Source organism: Pneumocystis murina (assembly GCF_000349005.2).
Source record: "Pneumocystis murina B123 chromosome Unknown supercont1.1, whole genome shotgun sequence".
NCBI classification, from domain to species: Eukaryota; Fungi; Ascomycota; class Pneumocystomycetes; order Pneumocystales; family Pneumocystaceae; genus Pneumocystis; species Pneumocystis murina.
Window position 1 is genome coordinate 216,191 of NW_017802359.1, and position 25,666 is coordinate 241,856.

The 25,666-nt window shown below is 25.9% G+C and overlaps 11 protein-coding genes across 11 annotated transcripts; 5 read left to right on the top strand and 6 right to left on the bottom strand.

Moving 5' to 3' along the window:
* Positions 1 to 670: 670 nt before the first annotated feature.
* Positions 671 to 5,252, bottom strand: PNEG_00381 (hypothetical protein; the record flags this gene model as incomplete). Its single annotated transcript, XM_007874063.1, has 13 exons — positions 5,216 to 5,252; positions 5,090 to 5,162; positions 4,978 to 5,039; positions 4,493 to 4,895; positions 4,185 to 4,442; positions 4,052 to 4,136; positions 3,688 to 4,008; positions 3,239 to 3,643; positions 2,751 to 3,194; positions 1,879 to 2,703; positions 1,534 to 1,836; positions 1,332 to 1,490; positions 671 to 1,282 (listed from the first exon to the last, which is right to left on the bottom strand). The coding sequence occupies exons 3-13, from the start codon at positions 5,015 to 5,017 to the stop codon at positions 671 to 673; spliced, it is 3,855 nt and encodes a 1,284-aa protein (XP_007872254.1). The 5' UTR covers positions 5,018 to 5,039; positions 5,090 to 5,162; positions 5,216 to 5,252.
* A 1,075-nt stretch (positions 5,253 to 6,327) lies between these two features.
* PNEG_00382 (hypothetical protein) lies at positions 6,328 to 6,944 on the bottom strand (the record flags this gene model as incomplete). The annotated part of the gene is made up of 3 exons (XM_007874065.1): positions 6,328 to 6,575; positions 6,616 to 6,837; positions 6,881 to 6,944. The coding sequence occupies 3 exons, from the start codon at positions 6,942 to 6,944 to the stop codon at positions 6,328 to 6,330; spliced, it is 534 nt and encodes a 177-aa protein (XP_007872256.1).
* Positions 6,945 to 7,508: 564 nt separating this feature from the next.
* On the bottom strand, positions 7,509 to 9,093 carry PNEG_00383 (hypothetical protein). The gene is made up of 6 exons (XM_007874066.1): positions 9,032 to 9,093; positions 8,877 to 8,988; positions 8,785 to 8,831; positions 8,546 to 8,738; positions 7,679 to 8,494; positions 7,509 to 7,630 (listed from the first exon to the last, which is right to left on the bottom strand). Exons 1-5 carry the CDS (start codon positions 9,053 to 9,055, stop codon positions 7,896 to 7,898), a joined length of 975 nt encoding a protein of 324 aa, XP_007872257.1. The 5' UTR covers positions 9,056 to 9,093; the 3' UTR covers positions 7,509 to 7,630; positions 7,679 to 7,895.
* A 117-nt stretch (positions 9,094 to 9,210) lies between these two features.
* PNEG_00384 (hypothetical protein) lies at positions 9,211 to 11,030 on the top strand (the record flags this gene model as incomplete). The annotated part of the gene is made up of 7 exons (XM_007874067.1): positions 9,211 to 9,402; positions 9,448 to 9,586; positions 9,634 to 9,807; positions 9,857 to 10,167; positions 10,215 to 10,450; positions 10,498 to 10,667; positions 10,711 to 11,030. 7 exons carry the CDS (start codon positions 9,211 to 9,213, stop codon positions 11,028 to 11,030), a joined length of 1,542 nt encoding a protein of 513 aa, XP_007872258.1.
* A 488-nt stretch (positions 11,031 to 11,518) lies between these two features.
* PNEG_03601 (plasma membrane proteolipid 3) lies at positions 11,519 to 11,790 on the bottom strand (the record flags this gene model as incomplete). The annotated part of the gene is made up of 4 exons (XM_019757759.1): positions 11,519 to 11,565; positions 11,616 to 11,666; positions 11,709 to 11,718; positions 11,761 to 11,790. 4 exons carry the CDS (start codon positions 11,788 to 11,790, stop codon positions 11,519 to 11,521), a joined length of 138 nt encoding a protein of 45 aa, XP_019613318.1.
* Positions 11,791 to 12,197: 407 nt separating this feature from the next.
* PNEG_00385 (NADH-ubiquinone oxidoreductase 49 kDa subunit, mitochondrial) lies at positions 12,198 to 13,885 on the bottom strand (the record flags this gene model as incomplete). The annotated part of the gene is made up of 7 exons (XM_007874068.1): positions 13,652 to 13,885; positions 13,469 to 13,602; positions 13,130 to 13,423; positions 12,555 to 13,086; positions 12,383 to 12,509; positions 12,276 to 12,340; positions 12,198 to 12,235 (listed from the first exon to the last, which is right to left on the bottom strand). Exons 1-7 carry the CDS (start codon positions 13,845 to 13,847, stop codon positions 12,198 to 12,200), a joined length of 1,386 nt encoding a protein of 461 aa, XP_007872259.1. The 5' UTR covers positions 13,848 to 13,885.
* Positions 13,886 to 13,946: 61 nt separating this feature from the next.
* On the top strand, positions 13,947 to 15,267 carry PNEG_00386 (hypothetical protein; the record flags this gene model as incomplete). The annotated part of the gene is made up of 7 exons (XM_007874069.2): positions 13,947 to 13,973; positions 14,027 to 14,065; positions 14,110 to 14,181; positions 14,231 to 14,471; positions 14,516 to 14,650; positions 14,692 to 14,807; positions 14,848 to 15,267. 7 exons carry the CDS (start codon positions 13,947 to 13,949, stop codon positions 15,265 to 15,267), a joined length of 1,050 nt encoding a protein of 349 aa, XP_007872260.1.
* Positions 15,268 to 15,508: 241 nt separating this feature from the next.
* On the top strand, positions 15,509 to 17,091 carry PNEG_00387 (hypothetical protein; the record flags this gene model as incomplete). The annotated part of the gene is made up of 7 exons (XM_007874070.1): positions 15,509 to 15,807; positions 15,854 to 15,934; positions 15,986 to 16,158; positions 16,204 to 16,380; positions 16,421 to 16,585; positions 16,635 to 16,854; positions 16,902 to 17,091. The coding sequence occupies 7 exons, from the start codon at positions 15,509 to 15,511 to the stop codon at positions 17,089 to 17,091; spliced, it is 1,305 nt and encodes a 434-aa protein (XP_007872261.1).
* On the bottom strand, positions 15,890 to 19,505 carry PNEG_00388 (hypothetical protein; the record flags this gene model as incomplete). Its single annotated transcript, XM_007874071.1, has 11 exons — positions 15,890 to 17,241; positions 17,292 to 17,393; positions 17,445 to 17,796; positions 17,847 to 18,010; positions 18,054 to 18,128; positions 18,174 to 18,264; positions 18,307 to 18,524; positions 18,573 to 18,870; positions 18,924 to 19,129; positions 19,193 to 19,301; positions 19,350 to 19,505. 11 exons carry the CDS (start codon positions 19,503 to 19,505, stop codon positions 17,150 to 17,152), a joined length of 1,863 nt encoding a protein of 620 aa, XP_007872262.1. The 3' UTR covers positions 15,890 to 17,149.
* A 185-nt stretch (positions 19,506 to 19,690) lies between these two features.
* On the top strand, positions 19,691 to 21,637 carry PNEG_00389 (histidine-tRNA ligase; the record flags this gene model as incomplete). Its single annotated transcript, XM_007874072.1, has 8 exons — positions 19,691 to 19,810; positions 19,856 to 19,871; positions 19,918 to 19,988; positions 20,027 to 20,036; positions 20,084 to 20,625; positions 20,671 to 20,764; positions 20,812 to 20,939; positions 20,990 to 21,637. 8 exons carry the CDS (start codon positions 19,691 to 19,693, stop codon positions 21,635 to 21,637), a joined length of 1,629 nt encoding a protein of 542 aa, XP_007872263.1.
* A 122-nt stretch (positions 21,638 to 21,759) lies between these two features.
* PNEG_00390 (hypothetical protein) lies at positions 21,760 to 25,527 on the top strand (the record flags this gene model as incomplete). Its single annotated transcript, XM_007874073.1, has 12 exons — positions 21,760 to 21,762; positions 21,815 to 22,039; positions 22,086 to 22,187; positions 22,250 to 22,332; positions 22,375 to 22,718; positions 22,758 to 23,332; positions 23,381 to 23,833; positions 23,876 to 24,545; positions 24,588 to 24,676; positions 24,720 to 24,967; positions 25,010 to 25,413; positions 25,457 to 25,527. 12 exons carry the CDS (start codon positions 21,760 to 21,762, stop codon positions 25,525 to 25,527), a joined length of 3,267 nt encoding a protein of 1,088 aa, XP_007872264.1.
* Between the last annotated feature and the right edge of the window lie 139 nt (positions 25,528 to 25,666).

Genomic DNA, 25,666 nt, shown 5'->3' on the forward strand with positions numbered 1-25,666 from the left:
CCTGTTATTGCGTTTTTAATTATATAAGTGATATAAAATATTTGTTTTTGATTTAAATCTATTGAAATTGAACTTTTATTATTTAATAGATGTTTGAAATAGATTTAAAATAATCTAAAACATCTTTAAAAAATGATATTATATATTTTTAATCTTTTTTTAATTACTATGCAATCTTTCATACTTTGACATTCTTATTTAAAAATTTAGTTGCTAACTTATTATATTATTTTTTTAATCATCATATAATACTATTAATACCAAATAGAATGCAAAATAATATAATACTTTAAATGTAAATGTAAATATAACTTTAAATTATAAAAATCATTTTTAATCAGATTTTTAATACATTTACAGAATTTATGTATTAGTGAATCAATACTTTCAAAATTAAATATTAAGTTATATTGGTATCAAAAAACTTAAATTTTAAAAATAAATTTATAGAATTAATTCATGATTAAAGAAAGCTTAATAACAATTCTTAATAGTTGCAGTATTATAATACATAAAATATAAAGCTGATGAATCAGCGAATATTAAAAAATAAAAAAATGGAAAAGTTAATACTTTTGCAATATATATCATTTGTTTTTTACAATATAACAATTAACAAACAAAACATATGGTAAAATACAACATTCCAAATTATCAAATTTATTATGATTTATGTCTGAGAACTATTTTCATTATTTCCATGCGAATTTTTAGAATTATTTTTATTCTTTTCTTTAATATTTTCCTTTGTATTTTCGTTTTTTGGCTCTATAATCCCATTTTTAATCCAATTATTTATTCTATTTTCTAATTTAAGTGCCTCATCATTATTTTTTAGGCCCATTTTCCAACCATTTTTACCATTAAGCCTTTCTCTCCATATTTCTTGCCTCTTGTTCTTAAGTTTTTGATATTTCTCCTTATCTATTCTTCTTTTGCTAATACTTCGGGCAAATGAGTCTTCTGTCCCCTGAACGAAAAAAATTTTGTATGTATTAACGCATATTTTAATTTCTAAACCAGATGAAACATAATTTTCATCAATTAAATCCGCTGCACGCTGTACTTTTTTACTATCATCATCTTCTTCTTCTTCTTCAAGAGGCAAATTTCTCTTTAAGAATGTTGCTTTAATGAGTTCAGAAGCAACACCTTCTGTAGGACTTGACATAACAAATGCATCAATATAATAGGACCATTTTTCTTCTGCTGATACAGCCTGATCTAATGTCAAATCATCTTTCCCAATTAATTGAATACTTAAAGTCTTTTCCTGATTATTCTTTTATAATTAGTTGATAGTCATATTTAAGAAAATAAATTATCCGTACCCATTCAATACGGTAAAGTGATTCTTCTGGACCAAGAATTGATTCTACTTGTACACGATAAATAATTTGTTGTCGAGGAGTAGTTTTAGTTAGTTGACGGTCCTTTTCAAATAGGAAAACAATCTCAGCACTTTTAGCATCTGTTATAATTGAATGTAACTACATAGTCAAATCTATTTAATTAAAGGATAAATATGCTTACATGTTTTATCATTGCAGAAACAACTTTATCGACAGTATAAAAAGGATATCCATTAATTCCATACATGTATCGTAAAATATCTTCAAAACCATTCTGTTCAATGTCATTTTCAATAAGTTTTCCACAAAATCCAAGAAGTTGTTGATAATAAGGAACATCTGATAAAACAGGCAATTCAAGTTCTAACAAGCGATTAACATGAAGTCCCAACTCTACCGTTATTGGATTTGGTTTTTTATCACGGTTTTCCGCAACAATGCTCTCTTCCATAGATTTCATTTTTAATAATCTTGAATAAAGCATCTAAAAAGATAAGTAAATTTAACTTTTCTAATAAAAACATACATAAAATATCCTATAAAAACAATAAAATGAAGAATTCGTAAAAAAATTGTAAACATGTCTTTTTTTCTTCGTGCCAATCATTTGATTAGAGGCATTAAAATCCATAGAAACTTCTACAACAGAATCCAACTTTTTATGTTGTATCCATACTTCGGCAGCTTTTTCTGCAGATTCTAATATATTAGAGCTATTTATATCATTTCTTATTAAATTATTTTTTTCATCAAAAGCATCCTTAGATGTATTATAGAAATTAGAATCTTTATTTTGTCCATTAACACAAATATCATTTCTATCTTTTCCTTGTCCTCTCCGATTTTTTTTTAAAACATCTTTTAATAAATCAGAATCCTTTGATAGTCGTTTTTTTCCAGAAACATTTTCTGTTTGAGACAATGCTTCCTCATTAAGATTAACTGAAATTTCTTCTACATTTTCATTAATAAACGCGTCAATACGCTTGACAACAGTTTTCTGATCTAATTCAAAAAATAAAGGGAAGAAATATTTCAAAAATTTCTCTAATTTTTCTTTATCATTTACAGATATACCAGGTGCATGTTCAAGTTGTTTCGAAAGTAAACATAATACATCAATTAATATATCTTGATCTTGAAATTCATATTTAAACTGAGATTTTAATTTAGACTTAGAATGATTTATAGATGCTTCGCGTTGTTGCTTTCTTAAAGTATCTATTTCTGCCAACAAAATTCTGGATGTAATAGCCTTTTTATCAGTTGATTTAAATGTTATTCCTTGATGATCAAGACTTTTATAAAAATTTTTATATTCAGTCTCTCTCCAAACTTTATTCCATTCCCTCTATATCGAATTAAGAAGTTTTTTATAAAAAAATTGAAAATTGTTACCTGAGCTCGTTTCCACTCTTCGTCTTTTTGCTTCAATCTTTTTAAAATGATAGGAACAGCAACAGCAGGATTTTCATGCAATGCATCAATGACTTCTAAACCTTGTTCCTTATCATATACCTTCTTTAAAACCCTTTGATATATGCTTATAGATTGACCTCCTAAACCAGGTGGAAGACGAAAGGAATTTTTTTCTTCAGGAGTCATATTCGAAATTTGTTGTGCAATAGGTTCAAGAAGTTGTATAGTACGCAAATTAGCTTCAATATTTAAATCGTAATCATAGCGCTCTTCTTCGACCTTATGAAGAGTTTCCTCATATTGATTTTTTTTATGAGCAACAAACCTAAAATCTTCTGATGCCCATGTTGGATGACTTACCCATCCATCATTTAAAACCTCCCAGCACATTTCATCACGCCCGGAACATGGTAATAAAGTCTCCTTATAACAATTAAAAATAATGGAATTATAATAGAAATAAATACCGATTTTGGCAATAATCTATAACTAGGCCCATAAGCTTTGCATAACATAAGATCAACTTTAGGTCGTGGAGCAGGAATATTTTCAATAACATCATCTTTTCCGTCGTAGCCAACAAAGCGTTTAAACCAATCCATTAGCTCTTCATTTACACCAATAAAATTGTAAACTCTTTCAACTAACAAATTTTTATCCAAAATATCCTGGCTAAACAGATTTAAAACTTTGAGAAATTCATTATAAGTTTGTTTGTTTCCAATGAATTTTTTAACTTTATCAAAAAAAGACAATTCTTCAGCAGACGCAGAAGCATGTGTTGGCGGTTTAATAACTTCAGAAGCTGAAGGCATAAGAGATGGGCTAATATTTGAAAGATCTATATCAGTCTTATGATGATGTTTAGAGCGCTAAAATATTAACAATTTTTTATAAATATTAAACATATTCAAACCTTTGGTTGACTTTGTCCAGCCTGGAGATTTTGTTCAAGATTCTGAGAACGCTTTTTCTTATCTTTAGATATATTTGAAACAACTGTTGGAGGAGCAAAATTTCCTAGAGGGGGCAATCTAGGTCCCACTGAAAATAAACTAGTATTGGAAGTATTATTTTCTGGAAGAAATTGTTTAAAATCATCAAGAAGATCTGGCGCTGTTTTAAATAAAACAGTTACTTCAGCATATACATCTTGAATAGGTCTTTGTTCTTTTTGATAGGTTTGTAAAATTTCAAGAAATCGTTTATAAGTATCAGGCTCATTAGAGAAGCGATTCTAATCAATTAATAACAAAAAATATGCATAATTCTAAATATACCTTTATCTTATTAACATAATTAATTGCATGATTAAACTCAACAGGTGCTTTTTTTCCTGATATAGAAATACCATTATCAGATTGACTTATGAAAAAATTAGCCATATAATTGTTAAAACAATAAAAAATTCACTTATACATATTATTATCTTGTATTCCAGACCAAGAATCACGTATTCCTCCTTGAGTATTAGACAATGAGCCATGTAATCCTGAATGAGTCATCATAGTACCCAACGGAGTAATAACGCGAATAGCAGTAGGATCAGAAGAATCCAATGAACATTCAATCCTATATCCGGGAGGAAGAAATGTATTAAATCCTTGAACTAAATTTGGATGACCACGAAAAAGAGCAGAAACTCGCTCAATAACGCCAAGTGTATCAATACTTCATTTGTAAAATTTCTAAAAAAAATAAAAATCAAGAATATAACTAACCTCTGCGACTTAAAATCTTTCATAATATCAAGAAACCTATTATACACATCTGGCTGTTCAGAAAATTGTATTTTTACTTGATCAAGATATGAAAGAGCATCTTTAACATTTAAAGGTCTATAAACAGAATTTTGGATATTTGTATTTGATGCTTGTCCTGCTAATGGAGAATTTGGGCGTTCCTGAGAACTAGAAATTACATTCGAAGGATGTGGTGAATGAGAATCATGGACAGGTGCTTGTCCAGATAATTGATGTAACGATGGAAGTGAATATCGCGTAGATGGAGGAAGAGGTGGATGCCCAAGAGAAATTGAATTATTATTCGATAAATTAGATGTCATTAATGATGAAAGAGGATGTGATTGTTGTGGGCCATAAAATTGTCCGCTATTTGATGTATCTACAAAAATAATAATTAACTTATTGAAAAAAAATTAAAAATTGTATTTCTATCTTTAAACAATTTCAAAAGGCATTCTTACTTGGAGAAGGTCCTTGATTTATATTTAACATAGGAAGCATTGACCCATGTTGTTCATTCGACCTAAAAAACATTCATATTAAAAATATTATTTATTCTTAATAAAAACGCACCTAAATGATTGTGGCAAAGACTGAAATAACCCTCCATTCCCTCCACATGGCGCTCCCCATTTAAACGACTCATCTGTCATTTGTTAATTATTCCTTATAAGATCAATCTTTTTCTTGTAAAATAACTAAGAAATAAGAATTATTTTTAATTATTTGAACTCAATTTCCTAATTTTCTTAATACTTATCGATTTTTTAATATTATATGTTATATAAGCGGAGAAATAAAAGCCGATAAAGTAAATTAAAGAGAAAATGAATATGGAAAAAAACAAAATGAATAAAGAATATTGAATAATTTAAAAAGAAAAATACTAATATATATATATTTATTAAAGTTATAATAATATACAAAAAATAAAATAAAAAAAAATAAGAAAATTAAAAAAAACATGAGAAAAGATTTTAACTTTAAATTAAAATATGTAAAAAAAAATAAAAAATAAAGTTATAATTAAATTAAGAATATTAATTGTTAGATAATTCCGGCGTTAATGGAAAAAATAAGAAGTATTAATATTAAATAGTTGAAATAATTTAAATCCGTTGATACAAGCCATCAAAATATCCAATATTATTTACTTGATATAAACTATATTTAATTCTGAACAGATCTTTGCAATTTTTCTTTTTTAGATAAAATTTCCAAAAAAGTTTTCGGTTATATAGTGTTAAAAAAGAACATATATTTACTTTAAATATATGAAACAATAATAAAGTTGAGAATATTTTTGACAGTCTCGAAGGTTTTAACTATTGAAATAAAAAAATTAGGTTTTAAAAAGTTAATGTTTTTTGTTGCATTCAATGTCTGATATTAGATTCTTCGATTTATAATCAAAAAATGCTCATTTCAAACAATTATCCTAAAATAATTCTATTACCTTTAAATAATGGTTAAATGTTGTCATTATTCCTTATATTAATGCCGCCTTAATGAATATAAATTCCAAAAATTAATTTCATATTATATAAACAATTACAAAACCCTAACGATACTCAAGACATTACAATCCGTACTATAAAAACAATAAAATAATCAAAATTTTTTTTTAAATCAATTTTCAATCATGATCAACAGTCAATTTATATAAACCACCTTTTACATATTACGATGAGTTAAGAGATTCTAAACCTTATTCCTCTATAAAATTGCCACAGTAATTAGAACCATTTATATTTTTTGTTTTCGAATTATATCGATTCTTATTGTTCGTTATCGGCCGTTTCAACTTAAATTTAAATGTTATTTGATAATGAATTAGACTCCTCAATATAGAACTCATTGTCATCGCATCCTTCATATCCTTCACATTCACCACATTCTTGACATTCTTCGCATTCTTCACAATTATCTATAAAATGATCAATCAAATTCCCTTCTTGAGTTTCATCAGAATTAAAATCTTCCATTGTCGGAAATTCGGTAAATTCCTTTTCACCAGAATTTTCAGATGTATTTTCTATATGTGTATCATCTAAAGATTCTATAATTCATCAATTCTTACAAAAAAAATCTAATAAAACCTTTTCCAATAACTCTAAGAACCACTACCTCTGTTCCTTCCACATGTACTTTACATACAATCATATCTTGACAACCTTTTAAAGAATTCCATTCCGATGATGATGATTCTAATAGATATTCTTCTGATATTTCATTATAAAAATCCTTTTTCAAACTTTTATAAATCAAATGATTTCTTGGACGAAATTCTGACCCTCTATAAAAAATATGTCTTTCCAAATCTTATACTATTAATACGAATAATCCACCTTCTTGCTTTCCTACCCATAGAAAAAATACAATTTGAAAAAATTATAAGACATATAAAAGAATATTCAATCCACTTCATCTTTACAAACAATCTTCCAATTATTTTATGCAAATTATATTAAATTAATTCCCTTGATCTTTCCAAAAAGTCTAAAAAATAAAAAACACTTATATTCTTTTTTATGTATATCTTAATCTTATATATAGAATATATCAAACGTATGCTCTTTCAAAAAAATTTCAAAGTTTATCAAGTCAAAAAAATAAAATTTGATTCAAATAGTGAATGCTTGCAAAATTTACGTTAAATAACCGCGTTTTCAACCTTTATTAGGTTTTTTAAAAACGCGTACATGCTTTATAAATTAATTAAGAGTGCATAAAAATAGCGTGATTCATATTAACTTTTTCTTTCTTTTACTTAATTAGTTTAAGCAAAAGAATTAAAATAGGAAACGCTCCAAAATATGAGCATAAAATTTAAATATTGAAAAATATAGAATAGAAAATAAAAATATTTTAAATAAAAAAATGATATAAAAAGAAAAAATAACTTTAAAAATAAAAAATTTATATCATAAATATATAAATAATAAATTTATGTAAAATATAAATTATATTTTAAAAAACATAATCTTAATTACTAGAAACGCAACAACGACTATTGAGACATTCTTCTCCACCAACACATCGTAGAAGACAAGATGATTTTTCGTTATCTTCAGAAAAAAAAGCTTTATGTGGATAAACACCTTGAAATTCAAGCTTATAAATTAGAATAATGTTGGTTTATAAAAGAAAAAAAAAGAATACCTGAATTGTACTTGAATGGATACCATATGCATGAAGACAATGGCGAACAGATGCAACAATATTCGTATATTTTTCGGCATTATCAAATGAAATATCAGTAAGAATATGTGCAGAAGCAATCAATTTTGTATCGGATAATTGCCATATATGAAGCTCATGAACAGAAAGAACTCCGATAATCTAAAAGAAATTAAATAAAGTTAAAAAATAATAAATATCATTCATTAGAAATATCCTCTTTTATTTCCATAACACGTATATTTTTTGGTGCTACCTGAAGTAAAATTAAACTTGAAGATTTTACCAAAGGTAGCGCGTTAATAAAAATAATGATAGAAATAAAAATGCTAATAGCAGGATCAACATAGTATTTCCATGAGAAATCAGTTAACCAGATAAACAAGGCAGTTATTACAACACTAATATTGCCTAATATATCACCAAAAACATGCAAAAAAACACCTTTCATATTTAAATTCGAATAAACATATCCAATATTATTTTCTTGTTTTGCATGATTATGATTAGTATGTTCATCAAGTAATCTTTGAATAAGTGAATCATTCTTAGAATTTTCACCTAGCCAATCAACAATATGAGGTTTAAGATATTCATTTGAATTATAATTTTCAATGAAAATATCACTTTTAAACGAATTCACTATATTTTTATCAGAATTATATTTATAAATCCCTTCTTCATCTTTGGAATATTTATTTTTTTGGTGTTTAAAATCATGAAATAAAAAAAGACCCAATATATTAGTAAGAATACCTATAATTCCTACTACAAATATTGCACGAGGATTATGAATCTCTATTTTATTGTTAAACATTTCTAAAACATTTCTATAAAGAAAAAAATAACCATCTTTTTCAAAAAATCTTTGAATTGCTTGCAAAAAAATTGTTAAACAAAGTGCCATTAAAAAAATACCGTTAATCAATGCGCCAAGTACTTCTGCACGCTGCCAACCATATGTATATTTTGCAGATGAATTTTTTCTTAAAGCAAGTTTAATCGACCATAAAGATATAATAAGAGAAACCACATCATTTAACTATTTTTTATTAATATTTAAATAATATCTGTTATTTAACCCTTACTAAATGAAACGAATCTGCAAAAAGCGCAAGAGAATTTGCTATAAGTCCTATTTCATTATAAATAAAATTTTATATTTTTTCATTTATCTTACCTATAACAAGCTCTATAATAAAAAGTATAATATCAATAATTAATAATATAATAATGCGTCTTTTCTGAGATAAAAGTCTTCTTGATAGATTATTTAGATAAGAAAAATAGGCCTATATAGATATTAAATTTTCTTCTTTTAAACTTAATAAATACTTTTATTTTCTTGATTAAAATCATTTTTATCAACCACTTTAATTCATCGAAAATATATTTAAATATTATCTCACATTTAAAAGATATTAAGCCTAATTTGTTAAGATATACTTTTTTATATAAAAAATTTAAATACTCTAGAGCTAATTTTTTAATCTCGAATACTAACAAGGTTACAAATGTTATTAAATAGTCTTAAAAATTCATATACATTGATGAAAAGACAATATATTTTCATAGATATTATAATTATCTTATTAGTATTAACACATCTTTTTATTTCACCATATACAAAAGTTGAAGAATCAATGAATCTTCAAGCAATTCATGATATTCTTTTTTTTGGAATAACAAGAGAAGGATTAAAAAATGTATAAGAAATTTATTATTTGAATTTTTTATAATAATTTTAAAAGTATGATTGTTTTAAATTTCCAGGTCCAGTACCTCGAACATTTATAGGAGCAGTTTTAACAGCAAGTATTGTTTCACCATTAGTTTTTATCAAAAAACTTTTTTTTAAAAAAGTATCTAAATCTAAAATTCAATATCTGGGTGAATTTATTTATAATTAAAATCTTTTAATTTAATGGTATTTTTAGTGCGAGGTACTTTGGGTATATACAACTCATTAGCTATTATTATATTTCGTCATAAAATTATTAGACACTATGGTATAAATACAGGGTTATGGTATGGGATTTTTCAAGCATCACAATTTCATATAATGTATTATGCATCAAGAACGTTACCAAACATGTTTGCTTTTGGAATATGTATATATTGAGAAATTTATTTTTGAATAACTATGTAACAGGAATTTAGATACAATAGCGATTAAATATTTTATTGAATATAAAAAAAAGGACATATTAAAAGGATTATTTATTTTGACATTTACGGCAGTAGTTTTTAGATTTGAAATTATAATATTGGTTATCACACATGCAATATATTTTTGGTTTAGTAATAAGACTACAATAAAGGAGATGATTAAGGTGTTCTCTTTTGGTGGCATTTTGGGATTGTTTTTTAGTATTATTGTTGATTCATGGTTTTGGAAAAAGTATTTTTTATGGCCAGAAGGAATGGCATTTTATTTTAATATTATAGAAAAAAAAAGTTCAAAATGGGGGGTAATTTCAATATTTTATTATAAAAAAATATAACTGTATACTAAAAGGTTTCGGCATGGCATACATATTTTTCTAAATATATACCGAAATTATTATTAAATCCTCTTTTTCTTATTCTATGGGGAATTGCTCTTTTTAAACGCCCTAAAGATACAATTAATCTTTTGGTTCCAAATATCTCATATGTTATTATTTATTCACTACAACCACATAAAGAATGGAGATTTATTGTATACATTATTCCATCTTTGACACTTGTAGCTGCTATCGGAGCAACGTGGATGTAAGATTATAAGTGAATTAAGTTAAGTTTCTTAATAATATGTTTAGTTACAATAGAAAATACAAATCATTGGTTTTCACGATAGCGTTTTTAATATTAATTATAGCAGTTTTAATGACTTTTTCTGCAAGTTTAGTAATGTCTTTGATATCCAGTTTAAATTATCCTGGAGCGTGGTCCTTAAAAGCTTTTCATAATCTTGATTTATCCGAGAAAGGTTTGCAAAAATATTTTCACAGAGATAAATTTAAAAGTAGCAGAAAAAGTTCATTTAGATGTATATACTTGTATGACAGGTGTATCTCTTTTTTTACATGATAATGAAAAAATTATATACGATAAAACAGAAGATATAACAAAATTAAATAGTTATGATTTTTTAAAAACCATTAATTGGGCTATTAGCGACGCATCTAATTTCAAATTAAAAGGAAATTGGACTATAAAGGATGTTATATCAGGATATTGCGGGCTTGAAAAGGTATATTTTAATAATTCTATAGGTATTTTAGCGAAATTGTGGTATCCACGTGTAAAAATGGAGAACAAAATATTAATTTTAAAAAATAATGAACATTAAAAGTAATAATTTCAGTTTTATTATACACCTCCATTATTTACAATAAATAGATGAATCGTATAACATATAAAAATAATATTATTATACTTATATATATAATATATTTTTGTTAAAATTATAAAAAAAATCAAATATCCAGGTTATTTATAAGAAACTCGGGCGAATATTTTTAAATATTTAACATTATTATTTTTAAATAATTTTATAATCTTTCTACAAAAACTTTTTAACTCTACAAAAATTTAAAGGTGTCATTATTCAGACAATTAGATAAATAATTATGAAAAAGAATACATTAAAAAACTCTGTTCACTATAATTTTTTCAAAAAGACAAAAAAAATAGAACATTCGATAAAACAAAAATGTATAAAGCTATAGGTTTTATTTTATTGAAAAATTCATAACGTTTTCCTAGTATCTGAGGATAATATATAGGGCATGAATAATTCCTCTTAATATATTAACATGGCATTTATCTCTTAAAAACTTACGGTATATATCCAAGAAGAGTTAATAGGATATTTATTAAAAGATCTAAATTGTAAACTTAAAACAACAAAAAGATTATAAAGCTAATAACATACCTATACAACATCCTTTTTCAAGAAAAACACCTAATGGTGGAAATATTATAGCTAAATAGTATTATTTTTTTATCTTTAAAACACCTATTTTACCAAAAAGAAACTAAATTATCTTAGAATATATCAAATAATATAAAGAATATACCTTGATGATATCAGTACATGTAAGTGCCATTTTTTTAATTTTCTATTTATTTTGATTTTTAAGATCAGCAACAATATACGATATTTATTTTCGATTTTGGCATTAAATATTTATAGATGAATAATCTAGGTTTATAATATAGAAATAAGTTTAGAAAGAAGAAATAATGAAAGAATATATAGTCAATCTAGTGTTTATTAAATATTTTTTAATATAAAAAGTAAAACTAATAAATATCATATATAAATAATAAAATATAAAAAATGAGAAATATGTTTATGTTTTCATTAAAAAGATATATTAAATATTTGTACATATTGAATACTAAAAATGAAAAAGTAAATATTGCAGGTTGAAAAATAAAAATGCAAAGAGATATATTGTAAATTATTTGAATAGTTCTAATAAAAAATATCTTGAATATTAGAAAAGGAAATTTATCTGTCCACTTCTCCAAAAACAAGATCCATTGTACCTAAAACTATTAAAGAAAATTATAAAAAAATAAATGTTACCGATAATGGCAACCATATCAGGGAGATAATGATTTCTAGAAATCATATCTGCACCAGCAAGATGTCTTAAATGATTAGTATAAAAAAAACTAAAATAGAAAATATACGCAAATCCAGGCGCTCTAATTTTACATCTATATGGTCTTTCACTTCCATCTGATACTATATAAACACCCATTTCACCTTTTGGAGCTTCAATAGCAGTATATGTTTCTCCTGGAGGAACACAATATCCTAATATCAAATTAATATAGATTTGTAAATATAAAGTGTATAAACCTTTAGTAAAAAGTAAAAAATGATGGATAAGTGCTTCCATATTTTCCTTCATTACTTCTCTTGGTGGAGGTGAAATTTTCCAATCATCAACCTTAACTGGTCCTTCTGGCATTTTATTTAAACATTGATGAATAATATTTAAAGATTCTCTAAGTTCTTGCATTCGTATTAAATATCTATCATAACAATCCCCATTCTGTCCAACTGGAACACCAAATTCTACTTTATCGTAGGCATCATAAGGTGCAACCTTTCGTATGTCCCATGGAATACCACTTCCTCTTAACATTGGCCCAGAAAAAGAGTAATTCAGAGCATCCATTGCAGTAACACGTCCAATTCCAACAGTTCTAGCTTTCCATATTCTATTATCCGTCAATAGCTCCTCTGTTTCATCAATACGATCTCCAAATTGTGTTGCCCAAGCATAAATATCATCTAATAATCCAAGAGGCAAATCTTGAGAGACTCCACCAGGACGTATATATGCCGAATGAAGTCTTGCACCTGATACACGCTCATAAAATTCCATCTATAGCAAATTACCATACATTTATGTATATAAAATCCAATACTAATTTTTCACGCTCTTCAAATCCCCAAAGAAATGGAGTAAGAGCACCAACATCCATAGCATGGGACAAAACTGCCATCAAATGATTCAAGATCCTTGTAATTTCTCCAAACATTGTTCTTATAAATTTGCCACGTTCTGGTACTTCAATATTAAGCAACTTCTCAACTGCAAGAGAAAAACATTGTTCATTTGTCATCATGCTGACATAATCAAGTCGATCAAAATATGGTAAAGCCTGAAGATATGTCTTATGTTCAATTAATTTCTCTGTACCTCGGTGTAAAAGTCCAATCTAAAATAGTTGATCTTTATTTTTAATAGATAAAGATATAATTACATGTGGATCTGCACGTAAAATTTCCTCTCCATTTAACTCAAGAATAAGACGAAGAACACCGTGTGCTGCTGGATGTTGCGGGCCAAAATTGACTGTAAAATGCCGAATTTTTGATTCAAATTTTGAATCTTTTTCTAGCCCAATTTTAACTCTTTTTTCTAAAAAAAAAAAGACATTACTGACCATCAATAATTGATCCATCTTCTTTTACCTCTGTAAGTGTTGTTTTCCATAAATTTTGGTCATTTTTTTCTGAAAATTTAGGAAAAGTAATAGATGATAGAGATTGATAATTTACTCGAAATTTCAATGAATTTAAATGAAACAAAAAAGAACGACAAGATATATACCTTGAAAACACTATTCTTTTTATATTCATCCTTATTTTCCCTTTATTTCCCGCAAAATTCACCTTTTCTTATTTTTTTAAAAACTCCGGTTGATCGTATATTTCAAATGTTTTAAAAGACTTAAGAAAATGAGCAATAAAACCTTTAAAAAAGAGGTAAATTAATATTTTTAACAATATTTTCAATAGAAAGCACTAAAAATATATAGAGAAGAGAAATAGGCATCAAAATTGATAAGATAACAGATGTATAATTGATAGAAATGTGTAAAAAATATTTAATTAAAATTAGGTCACAAATGTAGATTTTCCAGGTCATTTTTATGGAGAAGAATATTCATGGGATATTGAAGAATTCAAAAAGGTCTTTTTTTCTAGGAAAAAAGGAAAAAATATGACTAATATTGCAAAAGAAATTTCGAATTGAAAATATAGTTCAATTATCAGCTTATAATATAGAATTTGACCTTATTGGGATTGATAGTTCAATTGTGAATTCATTTCGTAGAATATTAATAGCAGAAATACCTACAATAGCAGTTGAATATGTTTTTATTAATAATAATACAAGTATTATTCAAGATGAAATTCTTGCACAAAGATTAGGATTAATTCCTATTAAAGCAAATCCGGATTTCTTTACATGGTTTATTAGTAGGGATATTTATATTTATGTATTTATATTAATTTTTTTAAAGAACCTGGTGAAAATCAAGAACCTAAACCTACAGATTATGATACAGTTGTTTTATCACTTAAAGTATCTTGCACTAGAAATCCTAAAGCATCTAAGAATGAAACAGATCCTGAAAAGTTGTATATTAATTCTAAAGGTATTTAATTTTATTATTATTAATTATTTTAACATATTTAGTTTATAGTGGAGATATCCAATGGCAACCAGCTGGTCGTCAAATTGAGATTTTTAAAGATGATCCAATAAGAGCTGTACATGATAAAATATTAATTGCAAAATTACGTCCTGGACAGGTGCGTTTTATATTTTTTTATATTTATTAAGTATATAAAGGAAATTGATCTTACTATGCATTGTGTATTAGGAATTGGTCAAGATCATGCAAAATATAGTCCTGTATCAACATCATCTTATAGGCTTTTGCCAACGATTCATATTTTAGAACCAATTTATGATGATGATGCTGAGAAATTTGCATGTTGTTTTCCAGAAGGTGTTATAGATATCGTTTTAGATGAACAAAATAGAAAAATTGCCAAAGTAGCAAACACAAGAAAAGACACTGTTTCTAGAGAATGTCTTCGTTATAATGAGTTCAAAGATAAAGTAAAACTTGGACGAGTACGAGATCATTTTATTTTTAGTATTGAAAGTACTGGTATTATTACATCTGATGAATTATTTTTAAAAAGTATATATGTTTTAAAAGAGAAATGTTTATTAATCAAAAGTGTTTTGCAAGATACATCATAATTTTTATCCTATGTAATATATTTATTATTATGTTATTCATATATACCTTTTCTACATATTTTTATTATAAATCTAAAACTTTCAAATAAAATCTTAATATTATAAATCCATCTTTAAAATCCACAGAAATCATACCATATTTTTTAATCTTAATCTTATAATTAATTTTTAATATATTATCAATAAACAATTAAAAAGATATATTATAAAAATAAAATATTTTTGATTTTTTAACTTTTTAATGCCAATTAATAAAGAAATACATAAAAATGAATCCAAATTATTAAACTACGGCAAAAGCAATAGATGGCTGTATATTTCACGCATTCTTAATCGATCTGGTCCTTTTGTAGATATAAAGTTTATACCAGGAAAACAAGTACATAATTTTTTAAATACATGTAAAGTACTTGTTATTGGAGCAGGTGGACTTGGTTGTGAAATTTTAAAGAATCTGGCTCTTTCCGGCTTTAAAAATATCACAATAATTGATATGGATACAATAGAATTATCTAATTTAAATAGACAATTTCTATTTAAGTAAATATATGTGTAATAAATATATAGACTAAAGCAACAAAAACAGATATTCAGATATTGGAAAACCAAAAGCAATATGTGCAGCAAAGTATATTATGAAACGTATCAAAGGTGTTGATATAACTCCGTAAGAATATAATAATATAATAAATATTATAAAAATATTTATTATAAATAGATTTCATTGTAAAATTCAAGATAAAGATGAATCATTTTACATGCAATTTGATATTATTATTTCTGGATTAGATAGTATAGAAGCACGAAGATGGATAAATTCTACTCTTGTTAATTTGGTAGATCCAAAATGCCCTAAATCATTAAAACCATTTATAGATGGAGGAACTGAAGGTTGAAAAAATTATAATTATTATCTCGGCTTACAAAATATTAAAGGACTTAGAGGACAAGTACGTGTCATACTACCGACAATTAGTTCTTGTTATGAATGTTCGCTTGATATGCATATAAAAAATAAGACATATCCTATCTGTACTATTACTAATACTCCACGTTTACCTGAACATTGTATTGAATGGGCATTAATTATTGAATGGCCTAAAGTGTTTCCAGGTAAAATATATTTTGTAATTCTTTTTTAACTGATAATTAGATAAAACAATTGATAATGACAATTCGGACCATATCAAATGGATTTATGAAACAGCCAAAAATAGAGCTAACCAATTTAATATTACAGGAATAACACCTTTTTTTACTGAAAGTGTTGTAAAAAACATTATTCCAACTGTAGCAAGCTCAAATGCCATAATAGCAGGTAAATCATTATTTTTATTCATTAAGTTAAACCAATTCTTTTAAACAAGCGTCTTGTTGTAATGAAGCATTTAAAATTGCAACAACATGTAACCCATATATTAACAATTATATGATGTATACAGGAACAGACTCTGTTTATATATATACATTTCAACTTCAAAAGAAGCCGGATTGTCTAATATGTGGCTATTTAGCTATAGTATATGAAGTTGATCCAAAGATAACTTTAAATGAATTTATTGAAAAACTTATTGAAAGTCCAAATACGTAATTATTTCCAAAAAGTATAATACTAATATATAACCTAAGTTTAGAAATGTGAAAAGACCTTCATTAAGGACAGGATCAAAAAATCTTTATTTACAAACACCTCCACAATTAGAAAAAGCTACAAGACCCAACTTAAATAAATCTTTAGAAGAATTGATCCATAATGATGAAGAAATTTTAATAACTGACCCAAATATACCATTTAACCTCAATCTTAAATTAAAATATATCTAAATTTCAACAGTAATATATTTTTCAAAATATAAAGATTATATAAATATATAAAACAATTTTAAAAAGCTGAAAACACATTTGGCAATGCAGAATTTATAATGATGTTCCCATTAATTATTGAAGTTGTAATAATAATAAATTCTCTAGAGTCTATCAATTTATTAATAATATTTCATTTTTAAATATAAACATCAAATTACTTTCTTGCTTAGCAATAAACCTAAGAGCTGCTATTTCTGTAAATGTACATCCTCCTAAAAAAAAAATAATCGTTGTCTTTTTTTCTTGGATTTTAGACAATCCTGAAAAATAAACATTATTATTGTATTTTTCTATAAAGAAAACAAACTTACTTCTAAAACTTATAATATCATCAACTTTCTGAACTTCATCAAAAAGTTCTCCTTTCAACATCTTTAAAGAATCCTCAAATTCATTCCAATTAGATGATGAACCTTTTGATTTAAAATTTAATTTTAATGAATGTTTCTGAATTATAGATTGAATTATACGAATGCTTAAAGGCGCAAATCCACTATAAACATATGAAATATCATCAGGATCATGTTCGTTAACATTATTAACAATTAGTCGAAAAGCTTTACTGATAGAATTATATATTTTATATGAATTGGATATTCGAGGACGAAGCAGACCAATTCTCTCAAGAACTGAAAATGCCAAAATGCATTTATACCCATATGCCTAAAATATTAAAAAAAAAAAAAACAAAAATATAAATAATAAATAAATACATGTATTAATTCCCTTTTAAAATTTTCTAATTCTTTTGATTGAATACCGCCAAAAATAACACTTTCAAGACATAATAAACGCAAAACAGTAGTTATAGGAACATTTTTAGAAATTAATTCTTCCAATATAGGATTCTGTAAATTACTAATGCCAGAAATAAAATCTAAACAAATAAGAGATTTTTTAAAAAAAAAATAGTTTTAAACTTTGCTGAACCTCAAGTACTTTTAAAAACGTATCAGATGATGTTATATTCATAATATCTTCTGTCAAAGCTATATCTATAAAAGTTAATAGCATTTTTTTATAGAAAAACATTTGGTTACGAAATTTTAATGATCTATGATCTGATTGTAAACCACCTAATTTGCTAACAAAATCTCGTATTTGAGAAACAGTTTTGGCTTGATAGCGTCCCTGAAATCGTCAATAGATAATCCAAAAATCATAGTTTAAAACCTCATAATCGTTAAATAATTGCTTAGCAATCTTATTTAAATGAGTGCTAATAGTAGCAAAATTATTATCACGAATTGCGTTAAATATTTTATCTGAAGAATTTAATAAAATCTTTTTCCGTTTAAAGTTGTCATCTGTTATATCAAAAGAGACAGAAACATTATTGCTATTTTGTATATTTAAATCAGAAAAAAGCCTAGCTGAAACTTCTGCATATGCTAAAAAATGTTAATTTCAAAATAAAAAATGCTATATATAGACTTAACAATTTTTTATCCCATATATTTCATCAATTAGTCCTTCATATGTTAATTGAGTCATTAAAGGTGTTATAAAATCCAATTCTCTATCAACAATAATAAGAGTATCAATAAATGTACTTAGATTATGAAGTTGTGATTCAGAAGGATATTCTAATGAATATTCTTGTCGAAGACGAAATAAAAGATCTTTCAATTGTTTTGCTTTATCACCTTTACCCAGAATACGAGGAAACAACCCATATAATGACTGAATTTTCATCAAAACATGCGCCGAATGATAAATAGATGAAATATTTCCATCCTAAAATAAAAATAAAAGATTTTTCATAAAGATTCAACAGAAAAATTAAATACCATATAAATTTCTTTAAAACTGTCATCTAATTCCAAAGAAATAAGATCCGATTCAAAAGGAATCATTAATAAAGGAAACGATTCAATAACAAGATCACCCATAACACCTTCTTCTTCTAAAATTTTATCACATACATTTGTTCTTCTTGATACCAAATACAAAGTTGAATGAAACGTCTTTAAATGTCGCTCAACTCGAACATGGCCTAATTTCTTTCAGAATCCCATATAATTTTACTTTAAATTTCATCTATCAAGTCTATATTTACCTATAATCATACGCATATTCACTATTGTTGGACGACATATATAGAGCTTTGGAAATGGTGAAGATGGCACATCTTCTGAAAGCCAAAAAACCTTATCAACACCATGTTCCTAATAAAAAGTTAAAAAATTAAAAAAAAAAAAAAGAAATTTAGTCACTTGAAGTACTGAAAACTTAACAAGAGATCCAATCAATCCATTCAAATGACGGTCAAGAATTAATATTTTTTTGCCACAAACTGAGTCAAGAACTTCTAAAAACGACTTAACATTGTTACTTTTAATCTGTTCAATATCAATATTTCTAGTTAACATCTTTTAAACTCTTAAGTCTTTATTAAGAGGTTTCTATCGTTACAAGCACTTCAAATGCTTATATGAGAAAAAAAATTAAAATTATAGAGACTTTCTATATTATCAAGTGTACTTTAAATAAGCATATAGGTTTCTCCTGCACAAGATATTATAGCAGCAAAAAACAGGATTTTAAAATCATATATATGGCAGAATTAAAGAAAATGGAAAAAGATGAAATAAAATCTGAGAAAAATGATGAAAAAAAGATAGAAAAAGAAGAAAAAACAAAAGAAAATATTCTATGTAGTGGAACAGATGACCATGTCTTTTTTTTATTCAAAATTAGTTAAAATTGCTGATATATTTAGATAAAAAAATCAAAAGGTTTAATTGATTAAAAAAATAATAATGAAATTAAAAATAAAAATAGATGTTAAGGAAATCTATAGAAAAGAAAGATCTACTGAGGAAAAGGGAGGGTTTGTTCTTAAAACTCCAAAGGTATAAGAATTATTTAAAAAAAAAGCTTACAATATAAGGGAACAAAAGGTAGAAATTTTTTAGAAAAAAAACCTATAATAAACCAAATTATATAGACTGGGATGATAGAGATATGGTTATAAAGGAAGAAATATTTTCAAGAATTATAAAAGTATTTAAACGTCACGGAGGAATAACAATCGACACACCAACTTTTGAATTGAAAGAAATATTAGCAGGAAAATATGGAGAAGAAAGTAAACTTATTTATGATCTTCAAGATCAGGGAGGAGAATTGTGTTCCTTACGTTATGATTTGACAGTCCCTTTTGCACGATATCTTGCTATGAATCCTACAATCCAATATATTAAAAGATATCATATTGCTAAAGTTTATCGAAGAGATCAACCAGCACTAGCAAAAGGTCGTATGAGGGAATTTTATCAGTGTGACTTTGATATTGCAGGTCTTTATGATCCAATGCTACCAGATGCAGAAATCCTTAAAATTCTTGTTGAAATACTTGATGAATTAAATATAGGAAACTATACTATTAAATTAAATCACCGTAAAATATTAGATGGAATTCTTGATATATGTGGTGTTCCAAAGGAAAAATTTCGGGCTATTTCTAGTTCAATTGATAAACTAGACAAAGTATTTAATCAAAAAGTATTTTTTATTATTTTAATTAATTTGTAGTTGCCATGGGACGATATAAAGAAAGAAATGATACATGAAAAGGGACTTGATGAGTCAGTAGCTGATAAGGTCGGTAATTATATTAGAAAAAAAGGTTTTTCTTATAAAAAAACATTTATGCTTAATTTAAATAAAATATAGGAGGAAGCAATCTTTTACAAGAGTTAAGATTTGATAAATTATTAAGTAATCACGAGGTTTCTCTTGAAGGAGTAAATGATATGGAAATTTTATATAATTACCTTGAATGTCTAGATATACATTCTAAAGTATATAGGATATTAAATATTTCATTATTATAAGTAACTAACTTTTTTAGGTTTCTTTTGATCTTTCATTGGCACGCGGTATTGATTACTATACTGGGCTTATTTATGAAGCAGTTTTTGAACCGAATACCATATCTAATCTTTGTTCAAATATGAAAGAACTTCAATTCAATAAAATCGAAAGTGATTATATGGGAATCGGATCTATTGCAGCTGGTGGAAGATATGATGATTTAGTTAGAATGTTTTCACCAAAAAAAAAAAAAGTTCCATGTATCGGTGTTTCTATTGGTGTTGAACGTATCTTTTCAATTCTAAAATCTCGTCTTTCTACTTCAACAATTAAAACTAACAATACTGATGTTTATGTAATGGAATTTGGAACAGGAAATAAATCTGAAATTATGATTAAAGAAAGATTACAAATATGTAAAGAATTATGGAATTCTGGAATAAATACACAATTTCTATATAAAGTTAAACCTAAATTTCGGCAACAATTTGAAGCAGCTGAAAAAGATCAAATACCAATTGCTGTCATTTTTGGTCAAGATGAAATTGCAAATAATCAAGTTCGTATTAAAGTTTTAGGACTAGGAGAACAAAATACTGGAGAACTTGTACCAAGAAAAGAAATGATATCTAAAATTTTAGATATATTGAAAAAAATGTCTGAAAATAATTTACGCCTTTTTTAATGAAAAATATAATATTCTATTATTTTTATTTAAATGATTTTTTAATAAAACAATAATAAAACTCTAAAATCAATATGTTTTATCAGCGAAATCTCGATATCGAACAAATTAAAAAATAACTTATGGTACTAAGCTTTATAAAAATATAAGATTTTAATAATATTTACAATAATATAGGCAATTGTTAGACGAGATAGATCTTTGGAAGGTTTTTTACATAAAAATTTAGATAAAAATAAGTCAATAAATAACTCTAAAGATAATCAAGTAAAAAAAAAGACATTTTATAAGGAAATAAAAAAAAAAAGTATTGGAGTTGATGATCTTACATTATTATCAAAAATTGGGGATGAAACTATTAATGATAATTTGAAAAAAAGATTTGAAAATAAAGAAATTTATGTATGTTGGAGTATTGAAAAGATAGAATTTAATTAAATAATTTAAGACGTATATTGGACATGTTCTTATTAGTGTTAATCCTTTTCAAGATCTCGGAATATATACAGAGGAAATTTTACATTCATACCGAGGAAAAAATAGGTTAGAAGTATGTTTTTATAATGATTAATTATTTTTTTGCAATTGTTTAGGATTTTTACATGTTTTTAGGAAAAACCTCATGTATATGCTATTGCAGAAAATGCATTTTATAATATGGCTGCATATAAAGAAAATCAATGTATTATTATTAGGTTTCGCAATATACAAATTGTTAATAATGTTAATTGTATTAGTGGGGAGTCAGGAGCAGGAAAAACAGAAGCAGCAAAGCGTATTATGCAATATATAGCCTCTGTTTCCAAGGGAAATTCATCTCAAATTCAAGAAATTAAAAATATTGTTCTTGCAACAAATCCGTTACTCGAATCTTTTGGATGTGCAAAAACTCTTAGAAATCATAATTCATCACGTCATGGGAAATATTTAGAGATCCAGTTCAATTCAGATTCAGAGCCTGTAGGTGCAAATATTACAAATTATTTACTTGAAAAAGGCAGAGTTATTAGTCAAATAAAAAATGAAAGAAATTTTCATATATTTTATCAATTTACAAAAAGCGCTAACCAATATTATAGAGGTAATTTATTTATTTTTTTCATTTTATTAATATTTAAAGAAATGTTTGGCATTCAAGGACCTGAATCGTATTTTTATACAGGCACTTCTGAATGCCTTAATGTTGAAGGAATGGATGATTCATCAGACTTTTTAGAAACATGCAAAGCAATGGAAACCATAGGACTTACTTTGAGTGATAAGGATAATATATTTAAAATGCTTTCTATAATTCTTTGGCTTGGTAATATTCAATTTCAAGAAGATAAGGAAGGAAATGCAGTTATTTATGATGATGCAGTTACAAAATTTATTGCGTATCTTATGGAAGTGGATGAAAAATCTATCAACAAAGCATTAACTAGTCGCGTTTTAGAGACACAAAAAAGTGGACGTAGAAGATCTATTTACGATGTACCATTAAACCCCCTTCAGGCCAATTCTACAAAAGATGCATTAGCAAAATCTATTTATAATAACCTATTTGAATGGATATTAAAAAAAATAAATTTAAGTATGAAAGCACGTGGAAATATTTCTTATACAATTGGAATTCTGGATATCTACGGGTTTGAAATTTTTGAAAATAATAGCTTTGAACAAATTTGCATTAATTATGTCAATGAAAAATTACAAGTATGAAATTTTATAAGATTGATTAAATATTTCTAATATTATATTTAGCAAATTTTTGTCGAACTTACTTTAAAAGCAGAACAAGAAGAATATATCCGTGAAAAAATTAAATGGACACCAATAAATTATTTTAACAATAAAATTGTATGTGATCTTGTTGAAGCAAAATATCCTCCTGGAATATTTGCAGCTTTAAATGATGCGGTAGCTACTGCGCATGCTGATTCTGTTGCAGCTGATAGCTCATTTATTCAAAAACTTAACCTTTTAACATCTAATCCTCATTTTGAACAACGACAAAGTCAATTTATTATTAAGCATTATGCAGGAGATGTAACATACACTGTTCATGGAATGACAGAGAAAAATAAAGACAATTTACTTAAAGATTTGCTTAATTTAATTGCTAAAAGTGAAAATACATTTCTGCATGAATTATTCCCAGAAAAAGTAGATAATGATTCTAAGAAAAGACCATCTACATCTGCAGATAAAATAAAGGTATATTCTTTTTTTTTTTTAATTATCAATAATATTCTTAAGCTTTCTGCAAATACTTTAATGGATAATTTAATGAAATGTCAGCCTTCTTATATTAGAACCATTAAACCAAATTCGAACAGATCGCCAACAGAATATAATGAAAAAGAAGTCCTTCATCAAATAAAATATTTAGGTCTACAAGAAAATATAAGGATTAGAAGAGCTGGATTCGCATATAGACAAACATTCGATAAATTTGTTGAAAGATTTTATCTATTATCGCGAAAATGTAGCTATGCTGGGGAATATATTTGGAAACATAGTTCTCGTTCAGCATGCGAGCAGATTTTTAAAGATATATCTGTACCTAATTCAGAATTTCAGATAGGAATAACAAAAGTATTTATTAAACATCCAGAAACTCTTTTCTCTATGGAATCTATGAGAGATAAATATTGGCACAATATGGCCATTAGAATACAACGTGCATGGCGCAATTACTTAAAATATCGTAATGAATGTGCTATAAAAATTCAAAGAATTTGGAGAAAAAATAAGAACATAATATATTATATTCGACTTCGAAATGAAGGACATCGAATTCTTGGAGGAAGAAAAGAAAGACGTATTGCTAGCTTACTGTATAGTAGATATTTCATAGGAGATTATTTGGACATCAATTCCAACGGGGACTTAGGAAAAATGTATAAAAAGGCTATAAATATTAATGGTAAATATATTTACATAATTATACACTTTTCTAATATAATAGACCTTAAAGTAGAATTTTCATGTACTATTGAACTTTTATATTCTAAACTTGGTCGGTCTAGCAAAACAAAACCAAAAGACTTTATCATGGTAAGAATTACCCCAATTATATATTTCCCATTTATATATTTAGACAAATAAAATGATTTATATATTTGCAACTACTGTTCTTAACAAACAACTTAATATTTTTATTGAAAGATCTATTGAATTAAATAATGTTCGTTGTGTCTTACTTTCATCCTTGAGTGATGACTGGGTTTGTCTTAAACTTGATAATAAAAATGAGCCGGATCTTTTTTTTTCATGCGTTTTTAAAACAGAACTTATAACTCGTTTAAAACACATATTATATAATTTAAATCTTCAAATAGGATCTACGTAATGTTTGTTTTGAATTTTATAATGCTAATATTAAGATAGTATTGAATATAATAAAAGGCAAGGGAAGATCTCTACTGTTAAATTCGTTATAAATTCAAAAATTCCTACGAATAATATATATAAAAGTGGTATTGTATATGTTCTTCCTGGAGAACCATCTAATAGTTTACCAAAAACTACTCTTAAGAAGAAAACCATAACATGTGAAACACCAAAAATTAACACATCAAATTTATTTACGTTTAAAAATTCTTTAACTTCTGAAACAAATTCTTCGAATAAGAAATATATTTCTATTCCACCATTTAGAAAATCACCTACTCCACCTATAAATAATCTAGGGCCTTACTATGTTGCTTTATATGACTTCCAAGGTCAAACTTCTAATGAAATGTCTTTTAAAAAGGATGAAATTCTCTATATTATACATAAAGAAACTAACGGTAATAACAATATTAAGTAGTAAAACTTTTATAAATATATTAGGATGGTGGTTAGCAAGAAAAGATGGATTAGAAGGATGGGTTCCGAAAAATTATCTAAAAGAAAGACTATAAATACTTTCTATAACCATGTACACATCCTTAGTTGAAAATAATTATCCAAAAAACCATTAGCAGAAAGCTTTTAAAAGTTTTAGAGACGAACTTTTAAAAAATTTAACAGTTATAAATTTACAAATTGATTAATATGATA